Here is a 14543-nt window from a genome sequence, read left to right on the forward strand (position 1 = left end):
GACATCACATGCAGGTAAAAATGCAATATTGCTACGTAAATATAGGTTACAATGGGGAAGCTGATATCATACGTTTGTTAGTTTGACGTTCACGTTTATGTTCGGTAATCATCCACATATGAAGCAGATATGGAAGACTCTGTAGTGTCTTTTATGTACAATGTCTATCACTAGGATATATCGAATCGAAATATGAATGAAAGTGAATATTGCCAGTCAATGAAACGTCAATGCATCTTCCATTGTAGATTGATTGTATATTGTTTAACGTCCCTCTCGAGAATCTTTCATATGCCGGTGAGGGGCTGCAAAATTTAGGCTTATGGTCGGCGCTTAAGGGCCTTTGAGCTGGGGGTGATCTTTATCGTGCCACACCTGCTGTGACACGGAACCTCATATTTTAAGGTCTCTACCGAAGGACCGCCCCATTTAGTCGCCTTTTACGACAAGCAAAGAGTAATGAGGATTGTTTTTTGTTTTGAACATATTTTATTGATGAAATCAAAAGGATTGGGAACAAGTTCTGACAACTTACAAGTCCCTCTCCTAAAATATTACAATATGTCATGCAAGATAATAATTAACAGGTATAATGTACAATGATTAAACAAATCTACAAGTTTCTTCTATAAATTTATGAACTGAAAAAATAGTTATATTAGTTTGCAGAGGTAAATTGATATCACCGCATAATAACAATTTTGTATCAATATTAACCAAGTCAAGCATGAAAAGGCGATTAAAAAGATCATTTCTAGCCCTGGAGTAATTTTTACAAGCAAAAAAGAAATGATATATATCTTCATTAGTATGTCCACATGTACAAAACGGAGAATTTGTAATATTTAATTTATAAAGATCATAATTAAGTATACAGTTGTATCTTAGCTTTGTATGAATAATGTTGATATATCGTTTTCCAAAAGAGTAATATGATGGTGGTATTGTAATGTCTGTTATTATATTTTTGCGGAATGAATTGATTGAGATGGCTTCTCTGGTTTCTACATTTAATAAATTCCACTGTTTTACAGAGTCAGGTACAAATGATTTTTTGAATAACTCTAATCTGCATTTTGGAATGTAAAACTTATCATTGTTTCTAGTATTATAAAGGGATATATTTTCATGTTTATGTGGAATAATTTCATTTAAATAATCAGGGGCGCTACCATTGCAAATTTTAAACATGGTAGTCATGAGGATCTATTCTAACCTGGATCCCCACGAATCTCATAGAAGCTAATAATAAATTATGCCATTTATTAGTAATCAGTCAAGGTAAGTCCATACCTTATGCCAGTGCATTTCCCAAACGAAAGAATTCCTATACGGTACTATTTCTAACCATTTTATTTGTAAAACACAAATCGAATACATGTACATGTAATTATCAAAGACAATCTTTAAAAAATCAAAATCATATCAAATTATGCAGAAAAACATAAAAACAACCGTGCCAATTTCTATAGTTGGTCCCTTTTTGTAAAAGAATGGATATCTGTGCAGTTTCACCATTTGAAAATCTAACGTCTGCACATTTCTTGAATTCGTAATGTTACTACATGCATGCTTCAAACAATTCTTTTGAAAAACTGTATAATGACACGAATATATTTCATTTGTTGACATTTGATTGGTTGGTAGGTTGTTTGTTTTACGTCTCGTCAAGAATGTTTCACTCATATTGAGACGTTACCAGCTGTAGGTGAAGTACCACAAATTCAGACATATGCTTAGCGCTCAGGGGCGTAGCAGTGAGGGTTCTTTTACACACCAACGCTTGTGGCGACACGGGACCTCCGTTTTTAAGGGCATATCCGAAAGACATGTGATTCTCATTTTTAAATGCAAAGCGTTGGCGACGGAGCAATCACCACATATGTTTGACGTGGTCATGGCACGAGTGGGACTTAAACTCACAACCTCCCAGTTGAAGTAAAAACACAATTAAATCTCAACTACAACGATTTTCTTCCATGTTTTCACGAAAGAACAATTTATATTTACAACCAATTGTGTGAAATGCTTCAGACACTTTTTTTTAAATTATGAAAATCAGAAATATACCACTAACTATCGAAATATTTCAATGTAACCAGATCGCACGAAACCATACAAAGCTGTTTGCTATATTTGTACATGTACAGTGTATACAGTAACATCAGGACACACACACACACAGAGAGAGAGAGAGAGAGAGAGAGAGAGAGAGAGAGAGAGAGAGAGAGAGAATACTATATATATATATATATATATATATATATATATATATATATATATATACACCCTTGAACGGTTTGATTAAAACCCCTATCAGCATATCGTGAATAATACTCGGAACATATTCTCAAAAGCAAATATTGCTGCCACTATAATAAAAATATAAAAAAAAAAATAAACATGCAAAAATGGAATCTTTCAGAGAAGAAATGAAATATTATGGTAAAATTAAAGCCTCCTATCAGTATATGATGAATACTACTTGAAGCGTATTCTCAGAAGCATGTTGCTGCCAAGAACTAAAACAAAATAAACACACTACAACGGTATCTTTGAGAGAAAAAAATACAAATATGAAACAATGATAAATATATATATTATGAACAGATCCAGATGCATGTATTTTTCTCTTGAGTGTCCAACTATACTAGGGGTCTTAAAAAAAAACATTGAACAACAATAAGTAAGCGTTTATATATTTGGTCATTTAGCGCGGGTTTTAACCTTCACTGGATCCTGTTTGCACTTATCATTGTCATACATAATAATACATTTTGCTATAGGACGTAGATGTATATCATTCCATTGATATCAATCAAAATGAATCCATTATCTATTGGGATTCTATTCTCCGTTTCATCTCCCCTGTCAGCGAGTGCTTCGAATCTGTCAAAAAGGAAACAAAAATTAAACAGAACATCACGGCACCCTTAAATCGTAGTCATCTTCATTTCAAATAACGCACAACCTTCTTAATTTAAGATAGCTCACAACACTAAAGCTCAAACTCTGTATGACACTACGTCACAAGAAGGTGATTTAAATGTTTTGTGAACTTATCGATCGATTCGATTGTCTATCATCGTAGCTCAGTGATTAAAGCATTGGGCTGGTGAACCACAGATCTCAAGTTCAAATCCGCCAAAGTCTTTTGTTGTGTTTAAATATATTTTTCAAAAATCCTGTTTCTATCGAAAATTGCATATTTTCTGGCTTTTTAGCCTATATAGTTATTATAGATCATCATAACGTTTATCATTAAATTAATTCGTTACTGATTTGAAAAACTATTTCAGGGTGTAGTGAGCCTTAATTAAATACCGCTATACATTAAACACACACTCAACCTTCTTAACCCTAACCCTAACCCAAACCCTCTCTCTATACTAATACAGACACATTCTTCTTAATACCCTAACTCTCTCTATACACTAGATACAGACAAAACCTTGTAAATCCTAACCCAAACCCTCTAGATCCCTCTATACACTAAATACACATACAACCTTCTTATACACCCTCTATACACTAAATACACACCTAACCTTCTTATTGACCCTCTATACACTAAATACACACACAACCTTCTTATACACCCTCTATACACTAAATACACACCTAACCTTCTTATTGACCTTCTATACACTAAATACACACACAACCTTCTTATACACCCTCTATACACTAAATACACGCACAACCTTCTTAACCCTAACCCTCTCTATACACAAATACACATACAACCTTCTTATAGACTCACTATTCACGAAATACACATATAATCTTCTTATACACCCTCTATACACGAAATACACATACAACAGTCTTATAAAATCTCTATTGCCTATGCTCTAAACAGAAATACCTTTTGGACAAACGGATAAATACAACCTTGAAAGTAGTCTACAAATACATGTAGACCATTCAGATTGTGCGTATTTTCCTAGGACACCGTCCTTATTTTCCTTGTACATCATTTCAAGCATACTCTACTATTACCACTGAATAGTATGTGATGTTAGCATACACGTAACGATGTGTATTTACTAAAACAAAAGTTACTGTATTATATCAGGAAATCCTATTGTAAGATTGTAAGTGCAAAGAGCTTGATAACATCGTTGTAAGTCATTCAAGAACAGAGGAATGAATACATGAAGCATTTGTAAACGAAAATCTATAAGGCCTCCGTGGCGTAGTGGTTAGAGCATTGCGCTCAAACTCACAAGGCCTCTCACCTCTGCTCGGCGCGGGTTCGAATCCCGCTCACGCCGGTAAGTGAGAAAGTTTCCCAGTTTACTTGCGGAAGGTCGGTGGTCTCTTCCCAGGCACATTGTATCTGGGTTCTCTCTTCCACCAATAAAAACTGCGCGCCACCAGATAACTGAAAAATTGTTGAGTGTGGCGTAAAACATCAATCAATCAACCTATCCCCTTCTTAGTATCCATGGATTGCTCAATTTGACAAGAGTAATATACATTTCCTTACTAACGTCTTAACATTTTTTGAAATATTTCAGTTTCTTGATTTTAAAATTTAACATTGTGCAATTAACATTAATAAATTATATAGTCATTGAAATGCGTTATTTTCATTAAAAACTTTTTAGCTTGGTAAGAAATATAAACTTACCATCATAAGATACAACCTCGCACCTGTGAGCAAATTTCTCAACTAACTTCTGCCTCAATATAATCCCAATTTCATGGCAGAATTTGCTGGCTTGCTTAACCATGTCTTTTTGATTTAATCCTGCAATCTTCAGGTTCCACATGTCATTCAGACAGGTTACCGGAGCTGCATACTGGCCAACGAAAAAATATTCCTGGAACAAACAAATGCCAACCAAAATTATGAGTTGATTGAATATCGGGGTTCTTTAAGTAATTCAGAAATCATCCTTACTAGAAAGACTGCCTATTAAGATGACTAATCATACTTTAGCGTTCATAAGAAGAAGACTTTTAAAGGATTTTTATTATATATTCCCATATAAAACTTTCATTCCCTATTTTGGCCTCATCAAACCTCCCAAAGTCACAAACTGAACAAACTTGACTCTGCACTATCTGAGGATGTTTACTTATTTTAAATATGACTAGCCATGGTCTTGCTGCTCTTGAGAAAATATTTTTCTAAATTTTTTTGCGAAATATTCCAAAATAATACTTTGATCCCCATATGTAGCCCCATTCTACCCACCGCGGCCATCATTTGAACAATCTTTAATCTGCACCGCCCGAGGATGATTGCATATAAACATGACTTATCAAGACCCTTTTGTTCTTGTAAAGATGATTTAAAAACAATTATTCTACATTCCGATGTAAAATTGACATGGATTTATACAATTTTAAATCTCACATTCTTTGATGAAGCTTTCATATAAGTTTTTTTCCTTTCTAGCCTTGTGGTTCTATAGAAGAATTTTTTAAAAGATGTCATCATAATTTTATTATTTATCGATTATATCCCCTTTGAAAAGGGCGTGACCCTTCATTTGAAGAATTTTGAATTTCCTTTATATAATGATGCTTTATGACAAGTTCTGTTGAAACTGATCGTAGTTGTTTGGGGGAAGAAGTACAAAACTGTGTTATAGTTTAGTAACGGGTAGGTTTAGAGACAGATGAACAGCTGATGGGTGCCAAACAGAATCATGGTCTTGTTGTTCATGAGAAAAAAGATGTTTAAAATGTTTCCCTTTATTTTCTAATATAAAACTTCGTTCCCCTATTGTGCCCTGACCCTACCCTCCGCGACCATGCGCAAATGTGGATCTACATTACTTAAGGATACTTACATACATGTATTAACATGACTAATTAAAGCCCTGGTGTTCTTTAAAAGAACAGTTTAAAAGATCATTTCCTAGGTTGATTGATTGATTGATTGCGGGTTTCCATCGTTTTTGGCAATATTTCAGCCATTTTACGGCGATTAGCTAATTGAGATATGTTTGGGTGCGAGTGTTTGAGTTTCCCTGACGGCCCCAAGTGATGTCTATTCTTTTTCGAAAATCAGAAAAATGGTCTTTTGTGTGCCAAGGGGGTTATGATCCCTGACAAGGGGCACCCGGACATAAAAGTTAAAAATACATAAACAAATAAAAATACAGATCATTTCGTGCATCTGAACAGTTGTATCATAAAAGTATTCAAATTTTCCTGTAAAATCGCATTCTTGTGAATATTGTATAATATAATGCTTGTCAATATTTGTGAAAAGTCCTTGCATTGATTGCACATTACCAAAACCTCTATTCCATATGGGCGTAAAATCACTGCATTCTAAAAGAATGTGATATAAAGTTAATGAATAGTCACAATATATACATTCAGATTGAAGTTCTCTGTTTCGTAGGTAAGAATGGGTCAATTATGAATGCACGATTCGTATTCTTGAAATAATCACTTCGTCCTGGCGTTTCATCAAGATATTACACAGTTTGTTTACTTTGTTTAGAAAAGAATAAAGTTTATTTGGGTCATAGAAATCCCAACAGATTTGCCAAAGAGAATTATACATATAATTTTGTAAAATATTTAAATCAATGAAGGGGATTTCAAAGCGTGCAATATGATCTTGAAGTGCATTTTGACTTTGACTACTTTTGGGATGGTTAGAATATGCCCTTAGTATCGCTTGCTTGTCGTACGAGGCGACTCAATGGGGTGGTCCTTCGGATGAGCCTACAAAAACATCGCAGGTGTGGCATAAAGACCCCTCCCTGCTCAAAGGCCGTATGCGCCGAAATAGGCCTAAATTTTGCAGCCCTTCACCGGCAATGGTGACGTCTCCATATGAATGAAATAGTTAAACAATATACAATCAATCAATCAACATATATCTCCCCATTTTAAACTTTAGATACCCTATTTTGTCCCCCACCCTATCCTGGGGTCAAAGATTTAAACGGTTTGTATTTTTCTTATTAAGGTAGCTTTCACATACAATTAATCTTTGTTTTTTTTTTATGATTTTTAAGAATATTTTTAAAAGAGGACATCATATTTCCATTGTGTCTTATCTATCTCCCCTTTGAATTCAAACGTGATCTGTAACTCATTAATATGCATCTAAATACAAAAAACTCAATTCAATACCTCAAGGCGTGTAGGAAAAAAAGGACCGAAAAACTGGTCGTAACAGTAATGTTTCAACGTTAAAGGGGCAAAACTCCATCAAAAATTAAGGAACCGAAACAAACCTCAACCTCCATCTATAACTCATCCATATACACCTGAACACAAAATATCAATCCAATATTTCAAGGCGTTTAAAAGAAAGGTCCGGAAAACTGGGTGTCGCAGAAGGACGGAGAAGGGTACATTATGTAAAACTATATGCCCTAACCACTTTGTGGCGGGATGTAATTTTACAAAATTAAGGAAACCGCAAATAAGGACACCTGGATATACCAGAAATGGGATCAGGTACCTAGGAGTAAGCCTCCCCTGTCGACCGGTCACACCCAATGTGAGCTCCATGTATTTATGAGGTAAATGGAGTAATCCGTAGACAAAATCAGTCTCTAAAGAACAGTCTAACAATAGGTATGAAACACGTCGACAGTAAATGGTCCAGTGATAGCTTGTATTGGCAAATTAGAACATTATAACGAGCATAGAATCTGCGGTATGCTGACTTTAATCGAGACTGTTGAAACCCTTTTAACATCAACTTACTTCTCAGTAGCCGTTTAATGCTATTCTATTGAATTTTTTCTCACAACAATATTCAAAATCATCTACAAAACTAATATCCACGATGTTAAAATTCAGGATAAGGCGCCCGCCTCTAGTTGGGACCTTAAGGTGGCTCATTACACAAAATTTTATTTAAAAGTTCGTTAAAGCATCTCTTATGAAGGATGATTTCACCATCGAAAGTGTGATACTTCACAATTATTTTATATGAATTTCTGTTATTTTTTCCGGAATGATAAAGATGGTGTTTGCAGGTTTGCAAAAAAAAAAAGAGAGTTTAAAATCACTATGATGCATGACATAAATATCTAATACATGAAAGGTAAAGATAACGAACAGTGATCAATCTCAGAACTCCTACAAGCAATACAAAATAGATAGTTGGGCAAACACGGACCCCTGAACACATCAGAGGTGGGATCAGGTGCCTAGGAGGAGTAAGCATCCCCTGTCGACCGGTCACACCCGCCGTGAGGCTTATATCTTGATAAGGTAAACGGAGGTATCCGTAGTCAAAATCAGTGTGCCAAGAACGGCCTAACAATCGGTATGAAACATGTCAGACAGCATTTGATCCAATGCGGGGTTGTATTGACGAACTAGATCATTATAACGACCATAGATTTTGCGAAATGCTGACTTCAATCGAGACTGTTGAAACCCCTGTAACATCAACTTGTTTGTCAGTCGATTGCCTTGATTTAAAAAATTAAGCATACGCAGAACAAGATCTTGCCTATCAAATCAGTTGAGAGATATAAACACCATATGCAGGTGATAATGCAATATTGTTATTTAAGAAATAAGATATCATTTTTGAATGCTATTGGAATATGACATGAATTTGGTCACGTGATCAAATCCTATAACGCCCTTCGATCACGTACCAACTTCATGTCATATCCTAATAACACTCAAAAATTATATTTGTATTTCTTATATTGATGTTTTCTATTTTGATTTGTGTTCTTACCGAGATGACCGAAATAACGATCGTAGAACACAAAATATAGTTTGTTAGAGTTTTATCAAATAAAAAATTAGGAACAATATCAAAGAAAATATAAGATATAGATATTCAATTGAAAATGTTGGAAAAAAAGACGAAACAGGTGTAAAATAAAGGCAATTTAGATCGTGAAGACAAGAAGAGCGGTGTAAACTACATCCGTGATGTGATTTGGTCGCGATCAGCGATGGAGAAACTGGCGTTAGTGTAGCCTACTGAGTTGAAAACGTAATTGTTGAACTCAGATTTCGACAGAAATACAAATGATCTGAGAGAATTGATTCTTAGTCAGGTTTTTGGAAAGAAACAACGGCATGTGCACGTTCATCGTTAGGACTCGCGGTTGTAGCCATTGAGGAGACGATTCGAGACAGTTAACAGATTTACACAAAGTGCAGGTAGGTCGCGTCTTTTATTTACCTTCAGTGTGTGTAAGAGAAAATAAAAACTGACGGAGTTTTTGTTCACTTGAGAGATTTTTGTTGTAGGATTTTAATGAAGACTCGCACCGGTACCCTGACATGAACATATAAATTTTTCGAGACTCGAAACCAACTTCGCTTATAATCATGCCAAGTCATAGCAGTGATGGCAGTTGCCAGGAAACAACAGCTTAAGTAAATAGGCTTATAACTCTTCCTACATTTTTTCGCTTCCAGTATCATAGAACTTTATTTTATAAATTCGCCATGCAGAAGTTGATGTTTCAGGGGTTTCAACAGCCTCATTTCAAGTTAGAATTTCGCAAAATCTATGGTCGTTATAATGATCTACTTCGTCAATACAACCTATCATTGGGTCAAATGCTGTCTGACATGTTTCATACCGATTGTTAGACCATTCTTGGCACACTGATTTTGACTACGGATAACTCCATTTACCTGATCAAGACATAAGGCTAAGGGCGGACGTGATCGGTCGAGAAGGATGCTTTCTCCTCCTAAGTAACTGATCCCACCTCTGGTGTGTCCAGGGGTCCATATTTGTCCAACTCATTATTTTGTATTTCTTATGGGAGTTATGAGTTTGATCACTCTTCGTTATCTTCACCTTTCATCAAATAAAATGCAATGAGCCACCTTAAATATCTATATCGGCTTGGGCTTATCATTCCAATCTCTTCAGCTCTAAAAACGAAATTTCCAGTATGTAGTGGAAATAAAAATGATTTCGATTAATAGATATAAAAACGAATTCAGTCAAACAAAATTGTTAAAAAAAGTTATCCCAAATCTAGTTCATTTACATTATGTTCAGTTTGGGTAAATACATTCTAGACACCTGATTCTACCTATGGTATATCCAGGAGTCCCTGTTTGCCCAACTCTCTATTTTGTATTGCTTATAGGAGCTACGAGATTGATCACTGTTCGTTATCTTCGCCTTTCATTCTACATATTATTCGTGATTTTTAAATGGCGATTACAACTTTTGCAGCATAAACAAAATTTCGTATATCCACGGATTGTGCATCCGCTTTTTATGGTGGCACATTTCTGCCTCCCATTTGCAAGTGATTTTCTTATAGATTATGTTAGCATGCAAGATAATTATTTCAACATGCAAGAAATATATAATCAGATAAGAATTTGGAAACTTTTCAAAAGTTATCGAATATCGCCAACAAGTGATTTCTAACATGCTAGATGAAACTTGGTTATTTTGACATGCAACTTATTTATGTCAACATTTGAGATAAATATATCGACATGCGAGATAAATGTTGAAATGCATATCTATCTCCCATGTCAATATAAATAGGTTGCATGTCAACATAAATAAGTTGCATGCTGACATAAATAAGTTGCATGTCGACATAAATATGTTGCATCTAGCATGTTGAAAGCCACATGTGGGTGATATTTGATAATTTTGAAATATTTTACAAATTCTTATCTGATTACATTTTTTTTGCATGTCAACATAGTAATGTTGCATGTTGACATATTTATACTGCATGTCGACAAATTTATCTTGCATGTAGACATAAATTATAGAAAAATAACTTACAATAACATACAAGGGGGCAGAAATTTGCCATCATTGTTTTTCTTTTGAATAATCCGGTATCCTGTTTACGACAACAATATTACCTCTCTGGAAAATGAAATAACTCGGGTTTGGAGCACACCCTTTTTTACTTGCACATTATCACACGCAGTATTAGAAGTTTCAGTGTTTATAAAGATCAGACATGCATATGAATTTCCATCATATATCACAAGAGACCCAAGGGCCACATTGCTCACCTGAGATACTTTGGTCTATATTTAAAGATTTTCCTTGTATATTCGCATGTAAAACTTTGATCCCTATTGTGGCCCCAAACTATTTCCAGGGGTCATGATTTTTACAAACTTGAATCTGCACTATGTTGGCAAACTTTCATGTAAATGTAAAATGTTTTGGCCCTATGGTTCTTGAGAAGAAGACTTTTAAAGATTGTCCTTATATATTTGTATGTAAAATACCAAGTTAATGGTTGAAATTGGCCCAGTGGTTCTGGAAAAAGAAGAAGATTTTTTAAAGTTGTTAATGTATTTTTACTATTTTGCGATTATCTCCCCTTGCAAAAGGGCGTGGCCCTTCATTTGAACAAACTTGAATTCCTTTCACCCAAGGATGCTTTGTGCCAATTTTGGTTGAAATTAGCCCAGCGGTTCTGAAGAAGATTTTTAAAAGTTGTTAATTTATATTCACTATTTCGCTATTATCTCCCCTTGGAAAGGGACGTGGTCCTTCATTTGAACAAACTTGAATTCCCCAAGTTTGGGTGAAATTGGCTTAGTGGTTCTAGAGAAGATGTCAAAAATGTGAAAGTTTACAAAGAGATGCACGAAAAGACAGACGGACGACGGACAAGCTCACTTGAGCTCTCAGTTCAGGTGAGCTAAAAAACTGATACATGTATAACTACTATAAGTAAACTCACTTTTCCATTTTCTTCAAATGTGTACATATCGAAGTGATAAGGCCTTTTGGTTCCCGCAAGGCTGACATACACTGGGTGTATAGTCTCCAATTTAGTAATTCGTGGATCTGCATCATGTAGGGAGGCATGACACTCACAGGAATCAGGAACAATGATGTACACCTTTTTCTTGCATAAGGAGGGATCTCTGTTGTGTTTAATTAACACGTTCTCAATAGATTCTGTTAATCCTATAAAAATATAAATGTTTTTGTTTTTCCTTTACACACGTTACAATGTTCAGGTCAAGTATATTATATCGTATTGTAGCTCATGTGGATTTCTGAGTTATAAAATGAGTAAACAATCTCGTTATACAATGTATCAGTAATGAATATCATCATACCAAATGTTCTACAATGAATCCTACAAATTTGACCCCGACAGTGACATGCAGTCACTCTTTATAAAATTCAACTAAACCAATAGTAAGCCCACCAATCAAAGTGGGAACGATGTATAGTTGTATAATATCACATGTAGTGACTATAATTTGGCCAGTATATAAATTACCCAATATGATAATTGAATATCTTTTTTAAAAAACTATCCATTTGTAGAAGCTAACTTTTTTATTTTATTGCATTCACATGTATTTATCTTATTGTTAAAATGATATTTAGAAAAGTCCTCTAAACGAACACCAATTGAATCCCTACCAACACAAGAGGCCCATGAGCCACATCGCTCACCTGAGCAGCAGTTCCTAGCAATAAACAAGATTGAGCAAAACTATCATTAAACTTTAAAAAAAACTTTTCAAAGAAATGACTAAACATTCCCTAATCATCAAACTTGATTATTAACCTTAACTATAAATTCATTGATTATCATATGCCATTGTAGACGGGTATGGCCTTTCATATTAACAAATTTCATCGAAAATCCTGGTTAGAATAGGTCATCAGTACCCCTTGCTTGTCGTAAGAGGCGACTGAATGGGGCAGCCCTTCGGATGAGATCGTAAAAACCGAGGTCCTGTGTCATGGCAGGTGTGGCACAATAAAGATCCCTCCATGCTCAAAGGCCGTAAGCGCCGAGCATAGGCCTAAATTTTGCAGCCCTTCACCGGCAATGGTGACGTCTCCATATGAGTGAAATATTCTCGAGAGGGACGTTAAGCAATATACAATCAATCTAAGGATGCTTTGTGCCAACTTTGGTTCCCTATTATACATTAGCATGTAAAAATTTCATCCCCTATTGTGGTATCAACCCAACCCGAGGGGTTATGATTATTTCAAACTTGAATCTCTATTTTGTCAGAAAGCTGTAAATTTCAGTTTGCCTGGCCCAGTGGTTCTAGATTTTAAAATGGCACCACTCTATTTTTGCATATTTATGTTTATTTCCCCTTTGAAAGGGCCATGGCCCTTCATTTGAACAAACTTGAATCCCCTTCACCTAAGGATGATTTGCATGAAGTTTGATTGAAATTGGCGCAATGGTTATGCATGGGGAAGCAGGGATGTTTTAGGGTCTGTAAGGGACCGAAATAAGGCCTCATTCCCAATGCTAAAAAGCAAATATTTCCCCCAATTTTTGCTTTAAAATTCCCAAACACTGAACACAGATCAAAGTAAGGTAACATTATTGTTCATATATCTCCTTCACAGGCCCACAGATTTACAACTTTTGTTTCAAAATTACCAAGTAAAGCTAATTTTTTTTTTGGCCTCTGATTATTTAAATGAGGTACGCTTTGACCAAAATGCAAGTCCAATTGTTCCTTAATGAACTAGTTTGTTTTTCTCCCTACACCACTGAGTTCTTTTATCCCTAGAATATTTTTCCCAATTTCAAGCAAATGTTGCTATTTTTCCCAATTGGAAAGGCCAAGGCTCCTGAAATCAAGACCTTAAAAAAAACCTGCGAAAGAAAATTTTCCTTAGATCAGCATTTAAAACTTTGATTCCCTAATGTGATCCCACCCTACCCTTGGGGCCATGATCTGAACAAATTTGAATCTACTCTATATCAGAAAGATTTCAGGTAAATCTCCAGTTTTATGGCCCATTGGTTTCTAAGAAGATTTTCTGTTTGTATTTGCATGTAAAATTTTGATCCCCTATTGTTACCCCAACCTAACCCCAGGGGTCATGATTTTTTACAAGCTTTTTTTATAACAATAATTATCAATTAATACTTTAATTTAATAAAAATAATTGTTTACGTTTCTGGTCCAGCTAGTGGATTTTTAAATGACCCTATCCTAGTTTCGCATTTTTTACCCCCCCCCCTTCAAAAAGGGGCTTTACCAAAGGATGATTTCGTCCAAGTTTGATTGAAATTGGTCCTTTGGTTCTGGAGAAGCTGAAAATGTGAAAAGTTTACGGACAGACAACAGACAAAAGGTGACAGAGTCTCGAGCTTTCATCTCAGATGAGCTAAAAAGGAAAAATTGAGCAAAAACAATAAGTCTCTAAACTGGAAGATTTTAAAACTCAATAACAACGCATAATCCTGATTATCTACACTGATTGTTCTATAGAATACCACACAAAGTATGTTATAACAAAAACTCTTTCTGATCCAAACACAAGTAGCATTTTCTCTTATATTAGGTAAACACGTAATTAAAGATAATTATGAATTTCTCAAGCTTTGAAGAGAATTTGACAAATTTTTGAGTTCTTAAATCAAACATTATTATACCCAAGTTACCAATTTTGAAATAGAATTATAGGTAAATAAAGATTAAACAAGAACTATTTAAACTTTTAATTCATACCATTAACTCCCTCCTGCTCCGGATCTGAAAGAAAAAAATCGGTGTTATAATTACATGTAATGTGCACTTCAAATCTTTACAGAGTCAACAATAACATCCTAAATCATAAATAAAATAGA

At 35.0% G+C, this 14543-nt stretch overlaps 1 protein-coding gene across 3 annotated transcripts in view; it reads right to left on the bottom strand.

Annotated features, from left to right (window-relative positions):
* Positions 1-1335: 1335 nt before the first annotated feature.
* Positions 1336-14543, bottom strand: part of LOC125659133 (stimulator of interferon genes protein-like) — a 40256-nt gene continuing 27048 nt past the window's right edge. For 2 of the 3 annotated variants that reach the window (XM_048890686.2, XM_048890684.2), the window contains exons 10-13: positions 14425-14448; positions 11655-11884; positions 4637-4829; positions 1336-2889 (exon numbers count right to left, since the gene is read on the bottom strand). In XM_048890686.2, the coding sequence (XP_048746643.2) occupies positions 2837-2889; positions 4637-4829; positions 11655-11884; positions 14425-14448 (500 nt within the window). In that variant the 3' untranslated portion in view covers positions 1336-2836. Of the gene's footprint in view, positions 2890-4241; positions 4830-11654; positions 11885-14424; positions 14449-14543 lie in introns of all 3 variants that reach the window. The other variant, XR_008798744.1, reaches the window with a different exon arrangement.

This window comes from Ostrea edulis, chromosome 9, assembly GCF_947568905.1.
Source record: "Ostrea edulis chromosome 9, xbOstEdul1.1, whole genome shotgun sequence".
Lineage (NCBI taxonomy): Eukaryota > Metazoa > Mollusca > Bivalvia > Ostreida > Ostreidae > Ostrea > Ostrea edulis.